Consider the following 24,633-nt stretch of genomic DNA (forward strand, 5'->3'; position numbering starts at 1 on the left):
TGCTGCACACTAGATACTAGAGGAACCATAACTGTCCCTAGGCGTAAGGCAAGAATCTTTGAAAATATTTGATTAGCGAAATAGGTCTGCACGAGGAGGGTGACAGCTCAGGCTTTCCCTTTTTTTTAAAAACAACTATTGTAGCTTTTCTCCATGACTCTGGTGCTACCCCTTGTTGTGCATTCAAAAACAAAGTCATAAGCTCAGACATCAAGACACGACGGAACGTTCTATAGAATTCAAGTGGAATTCCATCGGGGCCAACTGCTTTGCCCCTAGCTAATGATAAAATTGCTGCTTCCACCTCATCCCTTTAAACATCTTCTGCTAAAGACACATTATCCTCCTCTAAAACTTTATTGGTTCCTATGTTCCCACACAATCCCTCCCTATACCCTTCTGTATTTCTTGTTACATCCTCTATATACTTCTCAGCATAAATTCTACAGAGAACCCTCAAAATATCAGTTGGCGACTCCAAAACCTTATCGTTATGATCGCGTATCCTAGATATTCGATTCACACTTTCCCTTTGGCGCAATCTTTTTGCTAATACCAGCATCTTCCCCTAATTCGTAAACCTAATCCCTATAGACGGATAGCTTACTAGCCATCTTTGTTACAAAGTGTTGGTGGATTCTCATTTTCATAATTGAAATTGCTTTTAGGGTATCGTCTTTGCTCAGCTGATGTGAAAGTTTGTCCACAAGCTGAATCTTCAAGAAGTTGCCTTATTCGATCTTTAGTTTCTGTATTTAACTTATGATGCTTCCCAATAGAGTAACTCATTGTAGCACCCCTAACACCAGCTTTGAATGCCTCCCAAGCAATTGAGTCTGAAGCTGTACCCTGATTCACCCTGAAAAATTCTGGGATCCAAGTACACATATATTCACAGTACTCCGGATTAAGCAACAAATTGCGTTCAAAAGTCCATATCATTGCTGATGCTGAGCTTTCAAATCGCAATCCATTACCACAGGATTATGTTCTGAGATGATCCTCGGCATTATCTCTATTTTAGAATTCATCACCACCTCCCTTGAAATAAACAAGTAGTCTAAACGGACATGCTTCTTATGGAGAACAGAATAAAACGTATACCCTGGAGCACTGGTCCTTTGATTTACCCATACGTCGACCAAGCCTAGCTCTCTGATTAAGCCTTTAATGTCTTTGAAGACTTTTTCCCCATATAGGGACGATTGCTCCCGATATCGACATCCCCCTCCAAATGAATATTGAAGTCCCCACACAAGACTAAATGGGCTGGCCACTCTCCCAGTTTGATACTTAAATAATGTAGAATATCTGGATTGTCCAGATTGGGTCCGTTCACAGAGCAAACTGTAACTGGGGAGTCATTAATGACCAGTTCCATGATAACCCAGCGTCCATAGCTGTCCTCTTTTACCCGTCTCTTCACTCCCAGGCCATATCTCATAAGAATTGCTACGCCCCAAATGTTAGAGCCTTGCTTAGTACATCCTAACAGTTCCATTCCCAGATCCCATAGCAATTTACGATTATTCCAAGCTATATGGGTTTCTTGTAATCATAACAAATCATAACGTTGAGTCCGGAGGATTTGAGCCAACACCCCTCTTTTTCTTTTGTCATTTAACCCACAAATACTCCATGAACAAAATGAGAATCATCCCATCTTAATTCATTCAGGAGATTTTATCTATTTTTCCCAACCAGGTCAGACTAAACCAAAACATTTCCTCTCCGAAACAAAGTAATATCATAGTCATAATCACTCCATTCAGCCTCACCCAACACCAATCCACTGTGCCAACCTCCCCACCCTCCCCACCCTGCTTCTCCACCCCCCAAAGTCCCCTACCCCCTCCTCAATTGAGGCTTAATGACCATGTCCTCAATGATCAAAAATTACCCTTTTTGTAAGAAGAAAATCTGCAGTGGGAAAAGTAAACGAGACTGAGCCTGCATTAAGTGCAAATTCAAGTTCTAGCCAATGTCTTGAAAAAGAAAGCGAGCACAAGCCGGTTTATGAGTAAGCACCCAGATAAAGAACATACAGAAGAATCACCAGCTGCCAAGAGACCAGTTAGAAGGAGTGTTCCCGGAAATATGCTTCACCAGAGTAGATGTATCGAACCCCAGCGTCAGAGGAAGATACTGATTAAGATGAATATTTCCAAATAAATAGGTGCCAAGCTAATTTAGAAAAATGATCAGATCTAGAGACTGATTCAGAAGAAGAAACACCTTCAGGGTAAAAAGAGACCTTGTGATTCTGAAGTCTGATGAAAATCACAATATCGAAACATGAGAATTTTGCTCACAAATTGAAAGATGACAATAATTTTGCCATGAAACGTTTTGTTTTTTTGTCACTAACATGAAGATGAGAAATAGCAGATGCTGTAAAATTGTAGAGATGTTGCTGTTAATATTATTAATACTAGTGTTTGTTGGCCTGTTGGTGCGCTTACTGATTTGTGTGGGAAATGTTTCAAATTATTTAACTAGACTGCAATTTGATGTAAAGATAAAAAAAACTAAACAAATGATACATTCACATGAACAACATTTAGTTGCTAGTTTTGGAGATAATGTGTATACTACAATGATTAGATTATATATTGAAATTATAAAAGTTATTACATGTTATATATGTATGTTCCTTCTTGCATCAGCTGACGAAGGAGCTGTTGCAAGGGGTGTTGAGGCAGAATATCGAGTTGGAAATGTCAACTTACACAAATATCGAGTTGGAATTACTGTGATTCAGAAATATCGATAGCAAGAATATTGTAGTCCAAAATAGAGAAGTCGTTAATATTGTTTGCAAAAAAATAGTTGCTTAAAATTCCAATTAGTGTTATGTATTTTAGTTTATATTTTAAATGTTTGTGATGTATGTTTTTTTGTATAAATATTGTTTATGATTTTTAATACGTTTGTTACAATTTTAGTAGTTATGAATTTTGTTTTAATTACATTTAGCATTTTTTAGTTCCACAGCTGTAGTGTAGTTCCTATGTTCCCAATAGGCTCTGCACATTGGAATAGTATATCCTATAGCTATGAATTAGGACTGAGGTTGACTATGTCTCTATCGAATATACTAAACTTAATTGTGAATTCCAGCTAGTTTAGAGGTCCCTAGAAACGTTCTCGAATTCACAAGAAGGGATTACTTTCCGACAACCGCATAAACATGACAACTTTGTTTCCCAAGAATAAGAAATATATCTCTAGAGTAACAATAAATAAATAAGTATTTCACTCAGTCAATCGTGCAGGCTTCGTTTCTACAGAGTTGTAGAGAAATAGAGAGATGGGCGTTTTCAATAAAAAGGTTTATTGAACAGTGTTCTTGCTCATACAAGAGAAGTGAACTGCTACAATTGTAATGCGGGCTGCAAAGTATAATGCGTACAGCAAGAACAACATTATAAAATAATACTGTAAGAGCACTGTATGGTTTCTAAACCATATGAGAATACAAACAAAAATAACAATGATTAAAATACTCAACTGGTGCTTCTAAAATATGCCTACCCCAATGTATCTAACCTAAGTCTAGTACGAGGGAAGATGTAAGTATTGTGTAGCATAGATTTTAGTTTTCTTTGCCAAGAATCTATCCAAGATTTCCCCAGGTTCTAATCAGCTCCATACCTTAGGTTTAGAATGAAGGAGGTCTTGTATCTCTGTCTCAGGGCTCGATTTCCCAACACCCCGCAAGGGGAGCTTGGAAACACTGGAGCTGGATTCTCAGCAGGAGAAAGACAGTCTGCGATCAGTGCATCAGCTGGAGGGTCGGCTTCCTTCAGCACTTGCTGTAGCGAGTTGCGTCGGGCAAGTAGATAGTCGAACTGTTCCGCACCACTGTGTGTTTGCTAGGGCAAGTGAAGGTATATTTATACCAACAAGGTGTTTAGTTTGACGTAAAGTCGGGAATGATAACGTCAAGAAAGAACCCAAGGGAATAGTTGTTCTTTGAAAAGTACATGAGTTCTTGGACAAATCAATACACGAGCAAAGAGAGGTTCCCTGACTGCTTAAGCCGATTTCCCAAGAAATCGTTGTAACGTTTGGTACGGGTGGAAGTAGCCGTGCCTGTATTTGGACTGCATTTTTTATTTTTTTTTGCAGAGTTTTATATAGCGCGAACTAGACCCGAACCGAATCAGGTATCAGAGCGCTTTACATATTTTCCAGTTACGTTACATGAGGACACACTTTCATTTTAGGCACGGGGAGATTAAGTGATTTGCCCAGAATCACAGGAGGTTTTTGGCGTTGTTACCGAGACTCGAACCCAGATCCCCAGGTCCGAGGTCGAGCGCCCTAGCCGTTAGGCCAACTCCTCTCCTTTAATTTGCATGGGTTATGCCTAAATAAGGGATTGATGTCTATGCCTATATTAGGACAACGTGATTTGTACCTATATAAGGGCATGAATCGGGAAAATAATTGATTAAAAATGTATTATTAAAATTGTGTAATTAATTTTAGCTGCATATTGTGTGGTTTATAGTGTTTAAGGGTGGGAAATAATTTATTTTTGATGAATTAATAGTTGTTAAAGTATATTAATTAAATTATTGAAAATGTATTATGGAAATTGTGTCATTAATTTTAGGTGTGGTTTGTGGGTTTATAGGGGTACAGTGTGGGAAGTAATTTATGTTTAATTAATGAATGATTAGTTGTTAATTTATATTAATTATTTAATCGATAAATGATTATGGTAAGTGTGTGATTTCTTTTTAGGTGTGGGTTGTGGGCTTTATGGGGTAAAGGTAGGAAGTAATTTATGTTTAAATAATTAATAATTAGTTGCTAATTAATATTAGTTAATTAATTGAAAATTAAATATAGAGTTTGTGTAATTATTTTCAGGTGTGGGTTGTGGTGTTTATAAGGGTAAGGGGTGGGAAGTAATTCATGTTTAATTAATTTAAACATATTTGATACTTGATTATTAATATTAATTAATTAATTTAGATTTAATTAGGGTATTATCATTTTTTGTGGTACAGTATACAATAGCATACAATATTTGCACCTCGCACCTTGGCACTTTAGCATTGAAGCTGCTATTGAACACGCGTGATAATTCTGCAATGTTTTATTGCATAGTTTTATAGTTGAGTTCTGTTTTAAATTTTAAGATGGTGGACTTATGTAAATGTTTTTATGACTAATCATGAGAAATGTTTGTGCTTTTATGGATAGTGCATATCCGAATAAAGTCCAATGAAACTGAAACTATAGTGGTACAGTGTGGGGAGTCAATGAATTGTACTTGCTTTATAGTTACTTTTTAAATACTATTAGTTTGTTGTGTAATAATTTTTTACAGTTTAATTTTAGCCGTGTGTTGTCGTGATTATAGGTGTAAGTTGGCAGGGTATGCCCAGACGTGGGTCCCTTGCTCACATTGCCACTGGATTCAATCTAGTCTGGCTGATGATAGTTGATAAGCCAGAAACAGGTCCCAGGATGCTTGTTTCCGGTCCAGTGAAGACATGGCTTGGCAGTTCAGGCTGGACTGTTCCCATGAGGCACAGGGTCAAGACTGATTTGCATATGGCCATGTCTGAACTGGGGTGGCGTAGTGAGCTGAAGAATGATGATGAATTAAACCCAGATCAGTTGACTGGTGGTGAGTGCTTGCAATGTTCAACACTCCGTCCATCATTCCGTTTGGATTTGCTATGGAGGAATATAGGGCAAAATATTAGGCAGCAGCTGTATACAGTGTTGAAGTCTGGAGGCTTCCAAAATTAACGGCCTGTTATCCAAGGAAAGCAACTTCTTGAGATTTATTTAGTCTCCCACTGAGGAGAAACATCCTCCCATTCTTTTATGACACATGACTGGAAATGGTGGGTGATCAAGCAGTGCAAAAAATACTTCTCTTTTGGGTGAGGCTGTAGATGACGCGGAGCTCTTGCACCAAAGGTTAGCCTTGGAGGACATCATGTGACATAAAAATGACCATCTTCTCCCCTAGCTTATAAACGTTAACATCATCTGTGTGAACAAGCCTGGTAGACACCTGGGGTAATCCATCAGCAATGGGAGCAGACACAAAGGGTAAAGTCAAAGTGGCATTCTGGGATAGGAAAAACAAAAACAACTACCAAAAAGTGAGTACTGGTGGGCTGGTAGTTGTTTTCTTGGCTTCTAAAGTTATTCCTTCCAAGGAAGCATACATGGACCAGATCCAGTCACCAATAGCGTGTACATTGTATATCACGTTCAGACCAGGAATACTTCAATGTAAATAATTTTACATATAAATGGAAGCACTCCCCACCCATTTGCAAGAATATGATACATGTAAACATACCATTGACAACGTTGACCACATCCTCCTCTTTTGTCTTGCTTATGCCAGATCCAGGCAGAAATGGTCCAGTGTCAAAACTGGTTTGCAAATGGCTGTGTCAGAACTGGGGTGGCAAAGTGATCTAAATAACAATGAAGAATTCAACCCAGATCTGTGACTGGGGCAGAGTTTCCAGATGTGGGTCCCTTGCTCACTTTGCCACAGGATTCAAGCAAGCCTGGCTGATGAGGGGGTGTTACCCCAAAACCTGTCCCTGGTTGCTTGTTTCTGCTCCAGGGTAAGACCCAGCATGGCAGTTTGGGCTGGACTGTTCCCATGAGGCACAGGGTCAAGACTGATTTGCATATAGCTGGATCAGAAACTGCGGTGGCAAAGTTAGCTGAAGAACGATGATGCATTCAACCCAAATCTGTTACTGGGGGAGAGTGTCTGAAAAGTTTCAGCACTCCATCCATCATGTCTGTGTGTTTGTAACCTCTTCCAAAGTTCATCAGCTGCCTTGAAGCAGGCCCACACCGGGCCACTGCACCATGAACTCTTGACCACAGATGCAAGGTCTGTACAGAATGAGACGACACATCCCCAACTATGTATTGTTCACTCTATCAGTTTTAATAAGAAGCATAATTCCATGTACAGACTGTATGAACACCATCCATACGGGAAACTGATGTGTGAAATGGGCAACCTGAGCTCACAACCTTATGGTGGTCGAGCAACAAAGCAGACCTTTTTATTGATGCTTAAAAAGATAACACAACTTTTGAAGAGTGCTTTAGGAAAGAACATGGAGCACAAAGATATTGAAGCACATCAAGGGTTATTGAGTGGATTTATGTCCAAACATTGTGAGTGAGTGATTTTTGCATAATTTGTCACTTAACATTATGTGTCCTGCTTATAGATTTTTTTTTGCCTTAGCCGGTATTTTATAACTGCTTTAAAGAAAATGTAAAAAAGGTATCAGAGTAAATTTGATAGAGGTAACAGTTTATTTCTCTGTTGCTGTTCCCTCTGATGCCCCTTCACGGGCCTGAAGTCTAAATATCTCTTTCCTTGCGTGCTTTTACAATGATAACACCCTTGTAATCCATGATATCGTATAAACGCTGCACTTTCCGATAAGTAATGTGATGCTCCACTATGACGAAACCAGAATCTGTGAGGGCATTCCTCAGAAACCCCTCATCGATGCAGAGATGAGGGAACTTCACATCACCAACCATGTAAAATGTTGTCTCTAGGGTTGTCATCACTATTAGGTGTCCTCCGCATTTCAACAGTGATGACAGATTTTTCACACCGTCGCAGAAATTCTTCTTATCTTTGGCTAAGAAATCCACGGAGTGCACCAGGAGCAGACAGTCAGCCTGAGGCATGACAGTTGGAGACAATGGGTCCCTTCTATCCATATCACAATTGCAAATTTGTTTGACTTTTTGTTGTACTATGTTCTGCTTCTCAATCCATGTTTCACTAAAACAAACATAGAACATGGTTAACAAATATTTAATTATTGAAAAACATCTATTTTGTTAGATCATGGTTATTATTCAGTACTAACAAGGGGGCATATTTGCAAGCCATTAGAGCCACTGAAGCGTCGCTCCGGTGCTGCTCTATGCTACGCCATATTTACAAAGCCGTGCTAAGCCACTTTGCATGGCTTAACACAGTCTTGCAGATATGGCCCTCTGCAATGCAGTTTCCTTATGCAAAATAGCGTGTAATAGGTGTTGCTGTGGGCATTCCCAGGGGTTTTAATACTGCTCCAGAATTACAATGGTCTGTAAATCCAAGGCAGTGCCAAAATCTAACCCCTTGCAATAGGAGGCTTTAATGTGGCACAACGTGGAAAAAATGCTTTTATTTCTCCTCACTTTTTGCTCTTTCTTTCTGTGCTGCATTCTAAAGGGATCAACATGCCATTACTGATTGTTTTTGTGCAGAACATGTCCTTGCACCAATGTGCATTGGCGCTAGGCAGCTTGTTTAGTGGCAAAACAGAGGTGAGTGCTGGCTAATATGGTGCACCGCTGCATTTTACAAATGACTCAGCACAACACAATTACTTGAGGCACTAAAGCATTTTCAAGTAAATCTTGCAAGAAAGAAGGAAAGAAAAAAGGAAAGAACAAAAGAAAGAAAGAAAGAAAGAAAGAAAGAAAGAAAGAAAGAAAGAAAGACAAAGAATGAAATAAACAAAGGAAGGACAGAATGTAAGAAAGGAAACAAGAAAGAAAGACAAACATAAAAGAAACAAAAAACAAACAAAGATGAAAAGAAACCAAGGACGGCCAGAATGGAATAAAGAAAAAAAGGATGAAAGACACACATGAAAGGAGGAAAGGATGGAGGGAGGATGGTACATGAGAAAGGAAGTCAGAAAAAGAAAGAAAAAAGGGATAAAAGAGAGATAGGAGGAAATATAGTAGGGACAGAAGAAAGAAAGAGAAAGAAAAAAGAAAGGAAGAAAGGAATAAAGAATGAAAGAAAGAAAGAAAGAAAGAAAGAAAGAAAGAAAGAAAGAAAGAAAGAAAGAAAGAAAGAAAGAAAGAAAAAAGGAAAGGAAGAAAGGAATGAAGGAAGGAAGAAAGTAGGGGGAAAGGAAACAAGGAAAGGAGGGAGGTAGAAGAAATCAAAGAAATAAATAGATAAGAAACAAAGACAAAAGAAAGAATGAGAGAAAGAAAGAAAGAAAGAAAGAAAGAAAGAAAGAAAGAAAGAGAGAAGAAGGGCACAAGGGACAAAGTAAACAGGGCAAGGAGGGAGGCAGGAAGGAATGGAAGAAAGAAAGAAAGAAAGGAATACACACACATATGAAAACACAGAAATGAAGAAAGAAACAAAGATACAAAGAAAAAAAGAAAGAAAGAAAGAAAGAAACCAGCAGTGGGAAAATAAACATGGAGAGGAGGGACGTAGAAATAAATGAAAGAAAGAATAAAGGGAAGAAAAAAGGAACAAACAAACAAAAAAACAAAGAACAGATGTAAGAAATAATATAGAACGGTTTCAAATGAACGCAATCTGGCATGTTGTCAAATAGCAGCAGTCAGAAAAGTAAAACTCTCCAAAAGGAAATGGGATCTGACAAAGATGGAATGTGCATCAGAAGCAGCCTGCTATCACATCAGGCTCTAAACAAAAAGGCAACACTAAAGTAATCATAAAGTAAACAAAACACTGGCACTAAAGGGAACTAGATATCATGTGCTCACTGTAAGAGAGCAAAATGCAGTCACTCAAAGTGAAGTTTTGCAGTTGGTGACCCAGTGCTCCAAGCAGTATGCTGAGAGCGCAGAATCAAAATGTGAATGACAACAGACCGAAGGATAAAGAGAGGTGGCTGAAAGCCCACTATATTGAAGTATATTATACTTATTGTAGTGCCATCAAAAGGTCTTGGCATACACTAGATCTAATAAAGGAATAGAACGAGGAATAGCTAAAATGAAGAAAATCTGACCTGGAAAATATGCTTTAGAAACACCTATTGAGGAAATTAAAATTAAAACAAATAGAATTAAATTGGAAGGAAGCAAACGTCAAATAAAGCTAACATAATTATAATAACAAAGCAATCTTGTGATGAACTACAATAATAAAAATAAATAATGGTGGTGTCTCATGGGTCTAGAGACCCAGATACAAGACAAGCAATGAGTGTGTAACACTGGAAGGTACTGCCTGCATCGAGGCCATTCTGTGAACAGATGCACCAGCAGAGGTGGTATGTGGAACGCCAAGGCAAGGAGCATCATCAGGTAAAAGCGTGGACCTCAACTGACTACACAACTCAAAGCAAAGTAAACCAAAGACAGAACCCACTGCAGGTGGACTTAAGCAGCTGGATCACAGTGTCAGTGAAGATAGAAACCACTGCAGGAGTATTTCAGCAGCCGCCTGGCCGTGCCAATGAAGATGGAGCCCACTGAAGGTGGATTTCAGCAGCTAGCTCACAGTGATAGCACATGTTCACAAACAGTAACAAGTACAGGAAAATCCATCATCCAATGAGAACAGGTGCAGCATGTGAACTGTTTGACCCTCTTCACCAGTAGACTTGAGTACTATCTTATGGAGTAACATATTTCATAAAAAGATCCAGAGTATCAACCATAAGGGTTCCAGTGCAATAATCATCCCAGGTCCATCAGACAAGTTGAAAAAATAAATGGTGTGGCCCATTCCTGGTGTCATACAGAAAGCAGTACATAACACAAGGATTACCCAGTACCCCTGGTTGGTAGAAGGTACCCTAAAAACACTGTGGCACTTCCAAGTCTATTACACTGAACATTTAACACCATCAACACCAAAGTGGTTCGCACAGAGTAGGATCCTTACCTGCTGCCCTGGAGTTCACAAAACAACTTTATCGCGTGACTACAATCCAGTGCATCAGGTTCATTCTTCAGCCATTTCCGTAGCTCCTCCATGGACTTGTCATTCAAGCAGGCAAAGGTGATCTCAGTGAAATATTCACAGGCTGCCATGGTGAAATGGATGAGGGGGCTGATCGAAACTTGAATCAGAGAGCCCCCTTTCACAGCACCTGCTCAGAAAAAAGTCCACACTTCAATGTACTGCAAAGCTATCAATGGATGTAGGGCCTGGCCTTCATCCCGGATCTATACACATCCTCTCCTGGGTGGACAAAACCCCTCCGTCCACAGCCTTTAGGCTGCAGCCAACACTCCACAGGTGACCAACCCATCACCATACACTGTGATAGATGTATAGATATTTATGAATAATTGGAACCTTTCACCAAATATCTTTATTGATTGATTTTCATTTTGCTTTTCACTAACAGTCTATACGATAAGGCAGTTGGCATTTTACTGTCACACAAAGATAGTGCCACTTAAAAAACAATGTGGTAAAAATACTGTGCAATGCACTTGACTTCACCAGTGATTATTAGTACCTATACATAACATGTTCGCTTCACAAGTTTTCTATAGTATGTAATATGTTTATTGAAAGTTGACATTTTGATTCATCAGCATATATCAGCATTTGGAATATTTACTTATCCTATACAAAACAAGAGCCCCATGACATCCACATGCATAGAGTCAGATGTAGCAGCAGATTGGTACAAAGAGCAGACACAGGATGCCGGTACCCATGATATCAAAAAGGGGGGTGGTGATGGACAGAGTATCTGAATTAAGCAGAACACTCCTACCCAGTCAAAAGATCAGGGCTTGATCCATCACCGTTTTTTAGCTCACTGCACCATCCCAGTTCAGAACCTGGCTACATGCAAATTAGTCTGTCCCTGGCCCAGTGCATCATGGGAACAGGGCAGACCAAACTACCAAGCCAATTCTTTACTGGAAAGGAAACAAGCTTCCGGGGACCGGTTTCGGGCATTACAGGCGTCTTCGGCCCGGCTTGCTTGAATCCTGATGGTGCAGTGAGCAAGGGACTCACATCTGAGCATACCCTTCCACACTTGTGGTGGCCAAAACGATTCAAAAAGGGGGGTGGTGATGGACAGAGTATCTGAATTAAGCAGAACACTCCTACCCAGTCAAAAGATCAGGGCTTGATCCATCACCGTTTTTTAGCTCACTGCACCATCCCAGTTCAGAACCTGGCTACATGAAAATTAGTCTGTCCCTGGCCCAGTGCATCATGGGAACAGGGCAGACCAAACTACCAAGCCAATTCTTTACTGGAAAGGAAACAAGCTTCCGGGGACCGGTTTCGGGCATTACAGCCGTCTTCGGCCCGGCTTGCTTGAATCCTGATGGTGCAGTGAGCAAGGGACTCACATCTGAGCATACCCTTCCACACTTGTGGTGGCCAAAACGATTCAAAAAGGGGGGTGGTGATGGACAGAGTATCTGAATTAAGCAGAACACTCCTACCCAGTCAAAAGATCAGGGCTTGATCCATCACCGTTTTTTAGCTCACTGCACCATCCCAGTTCAGAACCTGGCTACATGCAAATTAGTCTGTCCCTGGCCCAGTGCATCATGGGAACAGGGCAGACCAAACTACCAAGCCAATTCTTTACTGGAAAGGAAACAAGCTTCCGGGGACCGGTTTCGGGCATTACAGCCGTCTTCGGCCCGGCTTGCTTGAATCCTGATGGTGCAGTGAGCAAGGGACTCACATCTGAGCATACCCTTCCACACTTGTGGTGGCCAAAACGATTCAAAAAGGGGGGTGGTGATGGACAGAGTATCTGAATTAAGCAGAACACTCCTACCCAGTCAAAAGATCAGGGCTTGATCCATCACCGTTTTTTAGCTCACTGCACCATCCCAGTTCAGAACCTGGCTACATGCAAATTAGTCTGTCCCTGGCCCAGTGCATCATGGGAACAGGGCAGACCAAACTACCAAGCCAATTCTTTACTGGAAAGGAAACAAGCTTCCGGGGACCGGTTTCGGGCATTACAGCCGTCTTCGGCCCGGCTTGCTTGAATCCTGATGGTGCAGTGAGCAAGGGACTCACATCTGAGCATATCCTTCCACACTTGTGGTGGCCAAAACGATTCAAAAAGGGGGACGTGATGGACAGAGTATCTGAATTAAGCAGAACACTCCTACCCAGTCACTACCCCCTTTTCTGTATCGTTTTTGGCCACTATAGGTGTGGCAGGGTATACTCAGACATGAGTCCCTTTCTCACTGCTCCATCAGGATTCAAGCAAGCCGGGCCGAAGAGGCTGAAATGCCAGAAACCTGTCCCCGGTAGCTTGTCTCCTTTCTGGTGAAGAATTGGCTTGGTAGTTTGGTCTGCCCTGTTCCCATGATGCACTGGGCCAGGGTCAGACTAATTTGTATATAGCCAGGTTCTGAGCTGGGATGGGGCAGTGAGATAAATAACGGTGATGGATCAAGCCCTGATCTTTGGACTGGGTAGGAGTGGTCTGCTTAATTCAGACACTCTGTTCATCACCACCCCCTTTTCTGTATCGGTACCCATGATATGTCAGCTTTCTTAGGGTTCACAGACCCTCAACCTGAGTTCCCCCTTCTGTCTGAGTAACTCCAGAGGGACCTCACACATGAGGATGTGGTTCAGACTCTTCAACCTCCAGCCACAAGGGTGGATCGAAGATCTGAAGAACCTGAAAGCAGAAGGGACAGAGTGTGGGTCACTTGCCAGTGACCAGGATGGCGATGGAAAGCTGCCAGCCAATGTTGGGTGATTTTAGGTAAAAAGGTGAAGATTGTCTCTTCAGCCACGAGGTCCAGGAGGTGTCAATGATAACCAGGAGCAGGATTCGAGCTGTCCCTCAAACGATCTAGTTGACTGCGGTATTGGTATCTAGATTGAGCCCAACAAGCCTTGGCAAATGCAATCTATGCAGGATGTTGAGATTGGCTTTGTTGCAGACCAGCAAGGTCTAAGGCACTTCTCCTTTGTAGGAATTCTGGAGCAAGTCTGGAGCACCCAGTAAAGCAAGTTAGATTCAAAAGGAAGTCTTCCAGGGGCTCACTAGCCAACAGATTAGGAACTGGGAAGACATGTCAAGCTGAAATTCAAAAACGAGGCACACAGGGAACTTGTGGAGTGGGGGCCTCTGAGCTTCAGTGTAAATGGTGCTCAGGTCTGGGGCTTCAAGCACCCAAATGCACAACTTTGAGTTACCTCATGAAGTGAGTGCAGTTTGCAAAATGCAGGATGTACAGGAGTTCCGGTCCCGTGTCTCTCATGTCTGCCACGGGTCTCAGCTTTCCGGTGAGTGAAGGTCGAGGTCAGAGATGTCTGGAAGTCTATGTCCTGTGTCACAGATTCTTCGGGATCAGGAGGGAGCCTCGAAAATGCAGACCAGCAAAGTTGCTGTTGGTGCCTGTTTGAACAGGGTGGTCACTCCTTGACCACAAGGGAGATGTCTTCCATCTTCCAGTTGAAATGGAATGTCGAAGGCCCAGGATATATGTTTAAGAGGTACGTCCAGGTTAATCTAAAGTCCTAGGGCCTGGGTTCCTATACTTATACACAGTTTAGGGGCTGGACTACCTTTAAGGTTCCTCCTATTGGTGGACCTGAGAAGGGGGTGGTTACACCCCTTTCCCTTTGTCCAGTTTTGCGCCAGAGCTGGGGCAGAGTGCCTCAGCAACTGGTTTGAACTGGGAAATGCATGGAGCACCTAGTGTGCCCCAGACAGTGTCTGGGAAGCATTCACTAATTGCAGCCCTCCCTGCCCCAATACTAAGTATGAGCACAAAATCCGTTCCGCTCACGGATTTTGCGGATTTTCGGTAAATTCGCGATCCGCGAATTTACCAAAAATCCGCAAATCCGCAAGTGGCGGATCCGGGGGGCAAAAGTTCAAGCCTTCAAGCTTGAAGAAGTTGTAACTATTTTAGGATGGCGCCGGCAAGCTGCCAGCGCCATCCTAAAATAGTTACTGAGTTAGCTTCAACAGGAAGCACTAATAAATAAAATAAAGCTGGTGCTCGAGCACCTGCTTTATTTTATCTCCGCACTCGGGGCAGAGGAAGTTTGGTTTGATCCTGAAACACATGTGGCAGTTTGATTGCACAGTGCTGACATGCACCCGGCGCTGAGAAATCAGTGCAAAGCTACTATGCACTACCCGAATTGCGGCGGATCCGGGGGGCAAAAGTTCAAGCCTTCAAGCTTGAAGAAGTTGTAACTATTTTAGGATGGCGCCGGCAAGCTGCTTACTAAGTTAGCTTCAACAGGAAGCACTAATAAATAAAATAAAGCTGGTGCTCGAGCACCTGCTTTATTTTATCTCCGCACTCGGGGCAGAGGAAGTTTGGTTTGATCCTGAAACACATGTGGCAGTTTCTGCCATCCCATGTGTTTGTCAGTTTTCCCCATGCCATGTGATAGGACGATATGAGAAGAAGGAGGAAGAGGAGATTTATGGGAATTTTTAGACAAAGCATAACCCTCATTGGGATGTCAAGTAACCGTGGGCGTAGGACTACACTACGCTTGCGGAGCATGCGTCGTTTGAGCTACTATGCACTACCCGAATTGCATGTGGCACAGTACAAAAACGAATAGCCAATGGTCAAGTTGGCGACCGCAAGTGAGCCAAATCAACATTGCGGCAAGATTTTTTCCTGGTTCGCGATCAGCAACATCAAGTCGCCGACCGCGAGCGTGGAAAATAAACCTCCCGGCAAGATTTTCAACGTGGGGAGGTCAGGTTTCTTATTGCGAGTGGTCGCGTATGCTCACGACCGCTCGCAATGAGAAACTACCAGTCCACATTGAGAAAGCTGCCGCTTGAGTACAAATCTACTCGAGTGGCAGAAAACGACCGCTTGCATTGTGTAAGATGCCGTTTGCAATGATTGCACAGTGCTGACATGCACCCAGCGCTGAGAAATCAGTGCAAACAGCATTTTCCTTACCGCACTACGCAGTTTTCGTAGTGTGAAGTACACTTCACGCAGCTACGCGTAGCGCTACTACACAAACTACGCCCAGGGTTAATGTGTTCAGCCAAGAGGTCAGGGCCAGATACGGTTTTCCCCTTGATGTCGTCCTAGAGATGGTTATGAGTGGGAGCAGGAACTCAATTCTGAGACCTGCCTATCCCATGTCATCCCAGCCTATGTCAAGATCCTAGCAGTTCTCTATTTCTTTGCTATAGAGTCTTTCCAGATGGTCCCAGGTGACATCATGGGACTTTCTCAGGCATGTCACCTCTTGTTCGGTAGATGACAGAGGGGCATTTGTGGAACATGTGGTTTCTGGGTAAGTACGAATCACCACTCATGTGTTATATATATGATTGTTTTTAATATACAGCACTGTTCATCATGCCTCATACAGGTCCCCAACAGACATAGCATGTACCATTCCATACAACATGTACTCTACAGATGCAAGGGAGATGTGCAAATGTTCCCTCATTTTTCTCCTCAAGGGATGCTGCACATGCTCTCTCCCCACATCTCCTCACACCATACAGATATGCAACCACTGCAATGTACACGCTACTGCATTCATAGCGATCATGGAGTGCATTGTTGGCCTCCTGAAGTCATGAGTTAAATGTCTTGCATGTACAGGAGATGCTGCTGTACTCCCCTGATGTTGTGTGCAGGATATTAGTAGGCTGTTGTGTCTTACACAACATAACATTAAATTATGGCTTGTACATACCTCTGGACCCTCAGCTAGGTCTGAATCCGTGCAATCACACTGAAGTGGGTACTGATGTTGTTTCTATGGATTCACCTCTTTTGGATATTTCTGGTCCTGTTATTGTGCCTGTGACACCAGTTTTCAACAAACTGCTTCTGGTTGTTATGTGGGTCCACATGATTTCTCTCCTCACTTTCTTGATAATTCTTCCATAATAGGCACTCCACCTACAAAGGTCTGTGTTTTCATGGCTGAATAGCACTTTTATGGTCCTGCCTTGGATATATGTTTGGAAAAATAAACTTTCCTTGGATTTTCTATTTTTGTGGATTGGAAATGTGACAGTATCCTTCTTGCTGAATAATGGCCATCACCTTTCAGACTGCTCTGCCACATTGCTTTTCACATAGGCTAAAGAGAGACTTGTCCCTCATAAACATTTAACCTGTTGAAGTAAATCAGGGAATTGTTTTGGATGATGTACCATATGATGTACTCAGTCCTATGGAAATTCTTCCGATTCCTTATCTATCAAGTGTGTCTGTGGGTAATGTAATTGTACCGAGGTTGCATTCAGATGATTGGGATTTTAAAAATGGTGAAATTCATGCCCTCAGGAATCAGCGGATCAGTACCTAAATTCTGCTAATTATGGTGAAATGTTCTGTTACCATCATTGTTGACATCCCTGTTTGCATTGAGCATGTGTTCAACGCACACATTTTTACTGTACACAATGGAAACGTTGCCAGACTGCCACACAAGGTTGCTCAAAATCATAGAGGGAAAAAATCACTTATTATTCTGGACATGATGCATCACTCCCAAAATCATCTTATTTCAAGATAGTCCCTACACCACCAAAGAAATGTATGGCTACAGAAACTAAGGATACAGATTTGTTTGTTATCCAATTAGCTATAAAATGCTATGATTACTGGAAAGTTACCATTGGCATGAAATTCATTTTGGGTAACAATTGTTGGTAAGATCAGGGGACAAACACCTTGCTCAGAGCCTGCTTAATTCCAACACAAATTATTATTGTTCTGAAGGATACAGTTCAGGAGACCACTTGTCTGCGGCAGGTCAAACTTAAAAAACATGAATGCACCAAATATTACCTCTATTGCCCAATTTGACAATTTGCAACAATTGACAAATTAAACTGTCCCAAATTGAAGCTGCTTCTAGGCTCAGAACTATTGATCAGGCCAATTTAGGAAAAGTTCTTGCCATTGTAGATAATAGCATTAACACCCTTTCTTCCCGTATTTACACATTAGATAATATTGTTTCATCTGTTGTTGATATTGTGCAAGATGATGTTGCAGTACTATACCATGGACAGAATCAATTGCGTTCTATTATGCAGTTTGCTTGGACTCTTCAAACGTTGAAATCTGGGAAGGTGCCTTGGGATTACAAGAATACAAGTTCATTAGCTTTTAATTTGACTGTTAAACAACAATTTAGGTCAATGAAAGAAGCCACCTTTTCTCTGTTACATATTGAAAAATTGGAGCTGTTACCATTTTCTGTAGCTGAGTCGAATTCGGCAGTTTGGCTCATCCATGGGTAAATAACATTGCCTTTTCCCCTGTATAAATTTGAGTCATGTAGGAAACACTATGCCATAGGTAGATTTGAACGTTTAGGTGGTGCTTTTCTTCATGAAGTCTGGAATCTTCCATTTACATATAGGTGCTTGAGAGAAGGGAAATAAGTTTATTTAAAAGGTGAAGCAGCACATCCACACCAGATCACTCATTCGTCTGTAGAAATCTGTGATTGCACGGCTCTTGTAATGTACTAGCACCAAATCTTGCGTGTGTTTTAAAAGGCACCCCACCCTGGCTATTACACCAACTTTTGCTTGCAAACAGTAGTTATTTGTTATTAAATAATGAAGATTGCTGTGGTATGCTTGCTGGTATTCTGTATATTGTTACAGTTTCCAAATGTGTAGTTTGCTGTAAGAATGTCCTGATTCCTCCTCCACAGGGAAGGCTCGATGTTTCCATCTGGCCTTCTATTCCGACCTTGAAGGCAGAGTTCAACAAGATGAGTCGAATAAGAGCTCTTTTGTCCCAGAAGGAAGTCGCCCTTACATCTGTGTGTGAAATATTCGTCCTTCATGTTGCAAACACTCGTATTGTGGTATATGCCTTATTTTATACAGATCTCCCCCTACATTTCGGTGCATTGATTCACACAATCTTTAATGCCTCGTCAACCAAAGGCCTGGCACACTTTTTTAAAGTAGTAAGTTCTGGCCTTGTGACCTCATTCCAAGCTATATTTGGTGTGATCCCAGCATTATTTCATTTGATTTTTTTGAGTGTCTTTGGCGGTTTCCCGTTAATGTTCCCTTTGGGAGCGGACATACTGCTGTTAATTTGTTTATTCCAAAATGGTGTAGGAAGGAACACCTTCCTACACATAATCAATACTCCCCTACACGCAGCCACCCTTTGCATGTTAGTGCAAGGGTGGCTGCGTTGGCGCTAAGTTGTTAAACTTAGTGGCATCACATGCGAAAACGTAGGGCTGCACCACACTCTTGTAAATAAGGTGCAGACTTGTGTTTCGAAAGTGGTGGAGAGTGTGGAGGCTAACGAAATGCTCTGCCACTTCATTGTATATATTCCCCAGGGCTTTTTATGACTAAATTTTTATGGCTGGCCATTCTCTCTTTGTCCATGAAGGTGGCACACACTGCTTGGAAACACTAAAGTTATTCCTCTCTTGAAAAATCCCTTGCTTGACCAAACCAGCAAGAAAATTATAGACCAATCTCTCTCCTACGGATCCTGATGAACTTAGTGGAAGAGAATATGAACAATCTTTTGACAGGCTTCTTAGAGAAGAACCAATAGTTACATTTCTCACAGAATAGGTCTAACCTTCCTAGAGTCTGTATTCTGCTCTCCCTAAGGTAACTGAGGATTTTTGAGTCCAGCTGTGGCTGATGGTGGCTCAACTGCATTCATTGTTTTAGATGTAAGTGCTTTCTCATCTCATCTTCAGAAAGAACTTTACTTTATAGCATGATTTAGGTATTAGCCCTAAGTATCAACCTCTTTAACATCTTTGTTAGGCTGCTAGTGGATGTGGTGAAATCTTTTAGGATGTCTTTTCTTTCCTACGCAGAGGATACTCAGCTTATCGAATCTCCATCAGAGGCATCTATGGAGGGTGTTTTCAACTTCATGAATTCTATGCTGCGATTTCAATTGGGTGCATTCTATCTGTCTGAAGTTGAATGCCAATAAATCTGACATTCTCCTGCTGGGGAAAACTCTTAGGTCTGGGGTGACCACTGGTGGCCGAGGGTATTAGGGCCTCCTCCCGAGCTGACATCTACTGTAAAATATATGGCTGTCTGGCTTGGTGATGCACTATCGTTTGAGTCACAAAACAATGCACAGTCGGGAATGTGTTGGGTACTCTCAGAAGCCTTCAATTGATCATGTTTTTGTTTTTCATCACTGGTTCGGCAAATGAGCATAAAGTCACTAATCATTTTAAAAGATGTCTATTGTAACATTCTTTTTCTATTACCCACTAGGTTTGAAATCAATGGGTTGCAGATGTTCAGAATGTAGCTATGTTAGAAATTGGGGTCTCTAGTTGGCAAGGGTTTGAACCTTTGTCCATGTAGGGACCCTTCTGCCTAGACAGGATAAGGGAGATACACTTCTAAAATAACCCCTGCTCATCCTCTTGGTAGCTTCGCATAAGGAGTCAGGCGTATCTCAGCAGCAGTGTGTAAAGTATTTGCACATGCCAATCATTAACACAGTGAGAGCACTACAAAAGGATACACCAGTTTAGATAAAAATCCAATATTTTTATATTTCCAAAACAAGACCAAAAATGATAAAAATCCACCATATATAGTTCGTTAAAGTCAATATCTCTGTCCGGGGCTATCACGATGTCGTGAACAACAAATCCAAACAGTTCTGACTGACCGCAGAGTCCCGGGCCAGAAACGGTGTCAGGAATACCCGCAAAACAGTACCTTTTAGAAATGCAGCCCCAAAGACCCAGCGTCTGCAGGCATCCATTCCAGAGGTCGGTGCAGGAGTCGTCAGGCCCATTAAGTCACACAAATTGCCGATCGAACAACTCACAGTTGAAGTCAGAAGCACCGGCATTGGCAGGTGTTGGGGCTGCAGTGTGAAGTGCTGCGTTGCATCATTTGGTGCATTTGGGCTCCGTGAGGTCATCTAGCGGTGTCAGTGAGACAAGGGCTTCGGTGCAAAGTAATGCAGTGCTCATATCGGTCCTGGCCGGTCAGGATCCAAACAGCTGCGTTGTTGTTGCTGAAGCGCCGTCGTCAGCTGATGAACTGGAATCGATTGCACAGGTGTCGGTAGGCCAAGGCTGCAGTGCAGTATGAGTACGGTGCCCTTAAACCACGGCACAAACAGCGGTGTCAATGTCTTCGTGGATCAGCATCATCAGTTATACCAAGGCGGCAGCATGAAGTTAGGTGGTGTGCTACAAGACTAGAAATGTTGCCCTGTCTCTAAGTTGCTTTGTAAACTTTATTGGCTACAGATAGAGAAACATATTCAGTTTAAAGCCTGCTGAGTAGCTCTTCAATTATCTACACTCAGGGGGCACCGGGCTTGGCAACCCCGGTGCAGCTGCTCATGCCTATGATGGCTCGCAGCTCTGCCAACCTGAATTTGTCTCTTACACCTCGTACCAAAAGAGTCAGGAAGAGAAGTCTCTCTTTCCAAGAGATGGCTCCAGGTTCAAGGACTAACCTGCCTTTCCATCTACGGAATACTCCGAAACATCTTTGTTTGTGAAAGCATCTGAAGACCTTGTTGTGTGCAGCATAAATGGTTTTTGTGTTGGCTCTCTGTTGTATCACCTTGGCGGCTGGTTGCACTGGGAAGCCCCATTTCTAGGGCACCAATGTGCTTTATAAGTCTTCATGACATTATATAACAGTTCTCATTTTGCCTTTTAATTTGCAGACTTTAAACTTAGTGAAGATTAGATGAAATGTCACCTTGCCAAAGAGTGCGACTGAGGACGCCAGCCTCGCTGTTCATGTTCCACATGACGAGGCTGTGCACAGCAGGTAATACGCGTCAGTCACATGCCATTGGCAACACTCATGCTCTCGGAGCTCCGAGCGGCCTTGATATCAGTTCCTGCTTCCCTCCCTGCAGACGCATATTTTTGAATATGTTACTGAACAGTCGGCATCATGAAGAGCATCACATGAAACGCAGCAGAGAGAGAAGAGCAGAACAAGTTGTGATTGAACAAACAGAAATAGTTAGATTTTTGGATAATGCCTTGGGAGACTTCTCTTTGTTAATGTTAATGTGATAAATAAATAAAGCACACTGTTCCTGTTAGGTGTCCTGGAGCAACCTTTTTGGAGAAGAAGGCAAATATCTTAGCAGAGATCTGAGTTGCTGAACAGCCACAGTTCCAGCATCCCTCTAAATGTGTGTAGAGAGGTAGCTGAATGGATCAATAATGTGAGCTTGTTCCAAATTGCTACAGTTCACAAGTAAAACCTTCTGCCTCCCAAGTTCATTCTCCTCTATTTTGGTACCACCAAAGTCCTGGAAATAGAGCATCTAAGTGGTCTGTTAGGTGAGTACAATCTAAATTTATGACCAAGATATTGTGGTCCCTGATTGTGCAAGATTTTTCAAACAAGGCACAGAGCCTTAAATGGTATCCACTCTTTTACAGGCAAAAAATGTAGCTGCTTTTTTTTTTTTTGCAGAGTTTTATATAGCGCGAACTAGACCCGAACCGAATCAGGTATCAGAGCGCTTTACATATCACCTGTTACGTTACATGAGGACACACTCATTTTAGTTACGGGGAGATTAAGTGATTTGCCCAGAATCACAGGAGGTTTTGGCATCGTTACCGAGATTCGAATCCAGATCCCCAGGTCCGAGGTCGAGCACCCTAGCCGTTAGGCCAACTCCTCTCCCCTGAGAGGAGCTGCTTGATCATCTTCCTCGCCGAGAAATGTTGAGTGGTGCGTGACACAGCTCTTGCCGCTATGTTTTGCAGTACCAGCAGTTTTTAAGTGCTGTAGCCGAAGATTCAGGTACATACCATTACAATAGTCTATTCTGGCCAACTCCAAGGCCGATATAACCATCTTTTGGGAGTTTGAAAGAATACATTATAAGATCTTTTGATTTTTCTTAGGTTAAAAAATGTAGCGGATGTCAGAGCATTGATCTGTTTGACAAAAGAGAGTTTACTCTCATGATGACCCCTTGATTTTGTGCTTTTTTGACTGTATTTGCAAGTCGCCCAAGTCTGTTAGTCACCAGCTCAGGGACCAATATGAAGGATCATTGCCAAGAAGCACCACCTCTGTCTTATTAGAGTTCAGCTTTAAGCAATTATCGCTCGTTGATGAGCCTACCTCTGTCACACAGGTAAATTGCTTACCAATGGAGTGAGGCTGCTTCATGACCCCACGACAATCTGAGTGTCATCTGCGTAAGATGTTAGAGAAAAGCCAAAGGGTTTTATTACTGGGGCAAGGGCAGCAATATGAATATTCGTTTCTTTTATCAGCTTTATTTTGACAAACATGTCATAAAATCTGTGAAACAGATAAAAAAAGATAATAAAGTCAAAAGAAGCAATACATACAAGGATTGCAATAAGCACGAAGGTTCTTTCTTCCACAACAGTCGGTCTCGATAAAAAAGTGTATCATAGTTGGATAGTGTGCAGTAATTTAAGACGCGCAATCTGGGTACATAAAAGACGTGAGATGGGAAACATACCGTTTTAACAAAATCTTTTTGGGAAACAATTCAGCATCTAGAATCGTTTACATGCAATAGTAAGATTCATTTGATTTATGCACCACTAAGAATGATAAAAATAAAATAAGGAATAAAAGCGGGACTTAATATTATTAATAATAATAATAATATCCACATTTGTAAAGCGCACAATCACCTGTAAGGGTCTCTAGGCACTGGGGCCGTCGGGAAGATTAAACAAGCTATTGCCCAGAGTGACATGGTGCTCGGCTAATCTGCCGCCAGTGCCAGGGATCGAACCGTGATCCCCAGACTCCGGAGTGAGTCGCCCTAGCCGCGGCGCCACACCTCTTCCACTTAAAACACGCTGACAAGTTGATTCAAAAAGTAAAAATGTGATTAAGACAAAGTCAATGAGGAAAAGGGTCCAACAAGGCCCTGCAACAATAACACTGCGGTAACTGCTTTTCATAACCTACTGACAAATTGTTATCCTCTTGGGCCCTTTCAAGGGAGAACTACAGGGTGGGTGTTTACAATAAAGTGCCTGTGTGTTGCATCTACAAGGATCCCAAATTCGTCGGAGGGGACGATGATGATCTGTAGCTCATCTTGGTCTGGAAATCAACCTGGTATTTACCCAGGGTGTTCTCTCATTAGTGCCTTCCTCCTGATGACCCACATGTGGCTTAGGAATTTAGCCACTTGTTAGACAAACAGTGGTCTAGGGTACGTAAGGCTTACTGATGGTTCCGTGTGCACAAATTCCGGCAAATTGATTTTAACCATTTGGACCGGGGTTGCACATATGCTGGACATGCAAACAATGTGTGGGCAACGAACTCCACTGGTGCAACCAGGACAGGTCCTCAGGCGTGGAGCATTTAAGTGCCTCTTAGCTGTTACGTCATCCACAGGAAGAGTCCCAATCCTAAATTGAATATAGAGCATCCAGTCCTGGGAGGCTTGGATTAGATCTCGATATAGTTCCAGTAGCCAGACCTGGTCTGTAGTCCGTTTCTCCTGGTTAGGCTTGAACAGTTCTTTGTGCTCAACCCATTTGAAATAATGTTTCTTTACTACCTCTTTTCAGTACTAGAGGGGATCTTGGTTTTCCGTTAGACCCTGAAGCCCTACATCTGACACCAATTTCTTGAAATGTATGACCTACCCTACCTTATTGCCTGTGTCTTAACAGATAACATCTGATAGGACTTCCTCGTAGGGCAGAAGCTCCGGGGTCCCTATTGAGCATTAGAGGAACAAGTAAGGTGCTTTGGGGCAGCATTGCTAAGCCAGGATTCATCCCAGACCCTTCTCACCTGGTACAAGTTGGTCTTGTAGAGCTTCCTGGTGGCTTTGATTAGAGTACTATCTTTGGCCTTGATTACAGAGCCTAGATTTAAGAGC

The 24,633-nt window shown here is 42.2% G+C and overlaps 1 protein-coding gene across 1 annotated transcript in view; it reads right to left on the reverse strand.

Annotated features, from left to right (window-relative positions):
* Positions 1-7,377: 7,377 nt before the first annotated feature.
* Positions 7,378-24,633, reverse strand: part of LOC144751969 (indolethylamine N-methyltransferase-like) — a 133,329-nt gene continuing 116,073 nt past the window's right edge. Inside the window, exons 3-4 of the mRNA XM_078639930.1 lie at positions 10,688-10,895; positions 7,378-7,813 (exon numbers count right to left, since the gene is read on the reverse strand). Of these exons, the coding sequence (XP_078496056.1) occupies positions 7,378-7,813; positions 10,688-10,895 (644 nt within the window). The remainder of the gene's footprint in view (positions 7,814-10,687; positions 10,896-24,633) is intronic.

This window comes from Lissotriton helveticus, chromosome 4_2, assembly GCF_964261635.1.
Source record: "Lissotriton helveticus chromosome 4_2, aLisHel1.1, whole genome shotgun sequence".
In the NCBI taxonomy this organism is placed as follows: domain Eukaryota; kingdom Metazoa; phylum Chordata; class Amphibia; order Caudata; family Salamandridae; genus Lissotriton; species Lissotriton helveticus.